Source organism: Echinops telfairi, unplaced genomic scaffold, assembly GCF_000313985.2.
Source record: "Echinops telfairi isolate 266 unplaced genomic scaffold, ASM31398v2 ScPeMD7_23;HRSCAF=83, whole genome shotgun sequence".
Taxonomy (NCBI): domain Eukaryota; kingdom Metazoa; phylum Chordata; class Mammalia; order Afrosoricida; family Tenrecidae; genus Echinops; species Echinops telfairi.
This window is the reverse complement of record NW_022103920.1, coordinates 5,488,444-5,491,569: the sequence shown is the minus strand read 5'-3', so window position 1 is coordinate 5,491,569 and position 3,126 is coordinate 5,488,444. Positions and strand designations below refer to the sequence as shown.

General features: G+C 54.6%; 1 protein-coding gene across 1 annotated transcript in view; it reads right to left on the bottom strand.

Annotated features, from left to right (window-relative positions):
* PRSS37 (serine protease 37) overlaps nt 1-1,784 on the bottom strand; it is a 4,761-nt gene extending 2,977 nt beyond the window's left edge. Inside the window, exons 1-2 of the mRNA XM_004713959.2 lie at nt 1,742-1,784; nt 523-664 (exon numbers count right to left, since the gene is read on the bottom strand). Of these exons, the coding sequence (XP_004714016.2) occupies nt 523-664; nt 1,742-1,781 (182 nt within the window). The 5' untranslated portion in view covers nt 1,782-1,784. The remainder of the gene's footprint in view (nt 1-522; nt 665-1,741) is intronic.
* Nucleotides 1,785-3,126: the final 1,342 nt, after the last annotated feature.

Below are 3,126 nucleotides of genomic sequence, written 5' to 3'. Positions count from 1 at the left end.
GGAGCTTTGGGGAGGAGACGGAGGCATGCCACACACAGTCTTTGCTCTCGTGGGGGTGGGGTTGGCGGCACAGATGGCGTCGCCTGAGTATGAGGTGTGTCTCCAGGCCCTCCTGCCCCTCTGGTCCAGGCTGGAAACTCCATCCTCCCAGCCCTGGCTTGGGGGAAGACTCTGCTTTTGGTCGTCCCCTTGGCACCTCGCCATGCCCTTGTGCACACGTCCCTCAGCTCCCTGAGGGGCCCTACCTGGTGCAAGGTGCTCAGGGGGCCAGGAGGAGCAAGCTTGCCGACGACAATGTGGCGAGGAACATCCTGACTGCCAATGAGGGCGCCGCTACGTCTCAGCGGAAGGTTTCATCTGTGTGCCCGCCTCCCGCAGGCAGGGCCATGCCCGCCTCGCTCCCCTGTTCCCTCCTCCCAGCATGGGAACTGTGAGTTTCCCCAACTGCTGCGTGTCTCCTGGGAGAAATGGCCCATCTGAGGACCACGGAAGCAGCCGCCGTGGGTCAGGGGCCCCACTCACGGTAAGTAGCAGTGGGCTGGGGCCAGCACCCAGTTGCTCTTGATGAGAACGCCCACGCAGGGGTTGAAGTGAGACTTGAGATACACCAAGTAGGGGGAGGGGTCATCCTTCTGCGCCGCCGAGTCAGCAGTGAAAAAGGACCCTGAGAACAGAGCCCACATGTCCATCCCGAGAGAAACCTCTGAGGACAAGGAAGGCAGTTTCCCAGCGGCAGAGGAAGACGAATGAACCCACTGACCAAAGGCTCAGGCACAAACCCGTCCGATGTTTGTTACACTAAACCTGCAAATTAACGCAGCATCCCGCTTTCTCCGATACTTAGAATGCTCATTGTTTGAAACGGAGACTATTCAAGCCAAGGAAGTGTTCGAGACAGACTCATTTGCTGACTGTAGGAATGTCATTGAACCTATTGATCCTTCTTGAAAAGCAATTTAGGAATTTAAAAACAATTACCTTGCTTGCACCCCCTCAAAAACAAACAAACAACAAACAAACACTCAACCCCTTGCCATCAAGTTGATTCTGACTCATTGTGACCCTACTTTAGGTTCTCTGAGACTGTAAATCTCAACAGGAGCAAGTAGCTTCATTCATTCTCCCCAGCAGAACAGCTGGTGGGTTTAACTGTCAACCTTCCGGTTAGCAGCCCTAGACCTAACAGACCCCTGCACTACCAGGACTCTGCAATTTAGGAAGCGCTGAGCCTCTGCCATTGGAAGACAGGGTCTTAGCCAACCATCTAGAAGAGATCCATAGTTGGACCCATTCCAAAGAAAGGTGACTCAACAGAACGTGCAAATTATAGAGTACTATCATTCATAGCACATGCCAGTACAATTTTGCTGAAGATCATCCAATAATGGTTGCAGCACTACATTGTCTGGGAGCTGGATTCAGAAGATGACGTAGAACAAGGGAGATCATGATTTGGCCTACTACCCCTCTTAAAAAAAAAACTCCCTAGTGCCTGCCTGGTCACTTTCGTACCACAGCCCATCGTCCAGGTGTTCCTTGGGCAGCCCCCCTGGGTTGTTCAGCGGAGCCTGGTGGTGTAGTGGTTAGGCAGTGGGCTGCTCCTGACAGTTTCTGGATTCTCCCCCATCGGTCCACTCCTATTCCCATATCATCAAAAGGGACTCTGGGCTCAGCCTGTCTCCCCACTTCCCTCCTGCCTCCCTTCCCTGAGAGTTCCTAGTGGGAGGCCTTGGGTACATACCAGCCAGGAGGCCCACCAAGAAGATAAGCTCCATGACCATCAGGTCTGGTCCTGTGAGACACAGAGAGGGTCAAGTGAGCAGGACCCCAGCCCAGGCCTTTCAGGAGTGCCGTGCAGTCAGGCGCAGGCCTAGTTGGGGCACCTTGGGTGGACAGGGCAGGGGGAGGCCTCCAGGACAGATGGATGGATGGAAGCCTTTCTGTCTGCAGGAGGCTGGGGGCTGTGGCTCTATCCTGTCCTGTCCTGGTGGGCATCTGAGTGGGAAGGCCAGTTCTCTATCTGCTGTCCCCAAATCCCATTGGCCTAAAGGTAGATCCACAGCCCACAGGAAAGGGGCTTGAGGCCGAGCTGTGTCAAGGGTAAGGGGACAGGAGTCTCACCTCAGCTAAGGAGAGACTGCCCAGCTCAAGGGGACACTGTCCCTGAGGGCTGCTCTGACCCGCCCCATCGCCCCGCCCCACAGCCCCTCCTGTCTTTGTTACAGCGCCCCCCTGTCCTGGTTGACTATGGCATCATCTTGTCATCACCACTTACTGGGCCTCCACTGGCCTGGGCCAGGACCAGTGACACCGGGAAGCTGTAGGGCTGAGAGGCATGGCTGTCAGGATGCCTGTCCACTGCCGTCAAGTCAGGTCCGACTCATGGCGATCCTGCCGGGCAGAGTAGAACTGCTCTGTAAGGTTCCCAAGGCTGTCACGTTTGCCGGAGTCCACAGCCTCGCCGTCTTTCCCCTACACAGTGGCTGGTGGATTTGAACTGTTGACCGAGGCCCATGCTTAAACCACAGTGCCACCAGGGGTCTTCCTAAAAAAGAACCCCAAAACCAGTGCCATCAAGTTGATTGCAACTCCTAGTGACCTTATCGGACAGACTAGAACTGATCCACAGGGGTTCTAAGACTGTCAGTCTTTAGGGGAACCGACAGCTTCATATTTCTCCTGTGGAGTGACTAGTAGGTTTGAATCATCAACATTGTGACTAACGGTCCAACGCCTAACCTCCAGGGCCTCCAGAGCCCCATAGAGCTAAAGCAGCCATGGAGAGATGCAGAGGAGAGCAGGGCTTGCTTCTTCATAGCTGGGACTGTTGATGATGACCAGGAGGTGGGAGTAAGACAGCCCGGTGTGGAGAGATTCCTCACAGATTTTAAACTTGTCCCACTGGACCAAACTTTTCAGCTTGTGGATCTTAATTACCCTCGGGATGGAAGGGCAGAAAGTTTCTCTAGCTTTCTCTTGATTGCATCCCTAGGGTCCTTGTGAATTGACTCTTTAGGAATGAGATCTCCTTGGAGACAGGCAGGGAAGAGAAATGAAGGAGAAAGGTGGAGGGAGGGAGACAGTCCGGCTCTTCTGTGGTTTCTGGACCTTTCCAGAAGGGGTGGT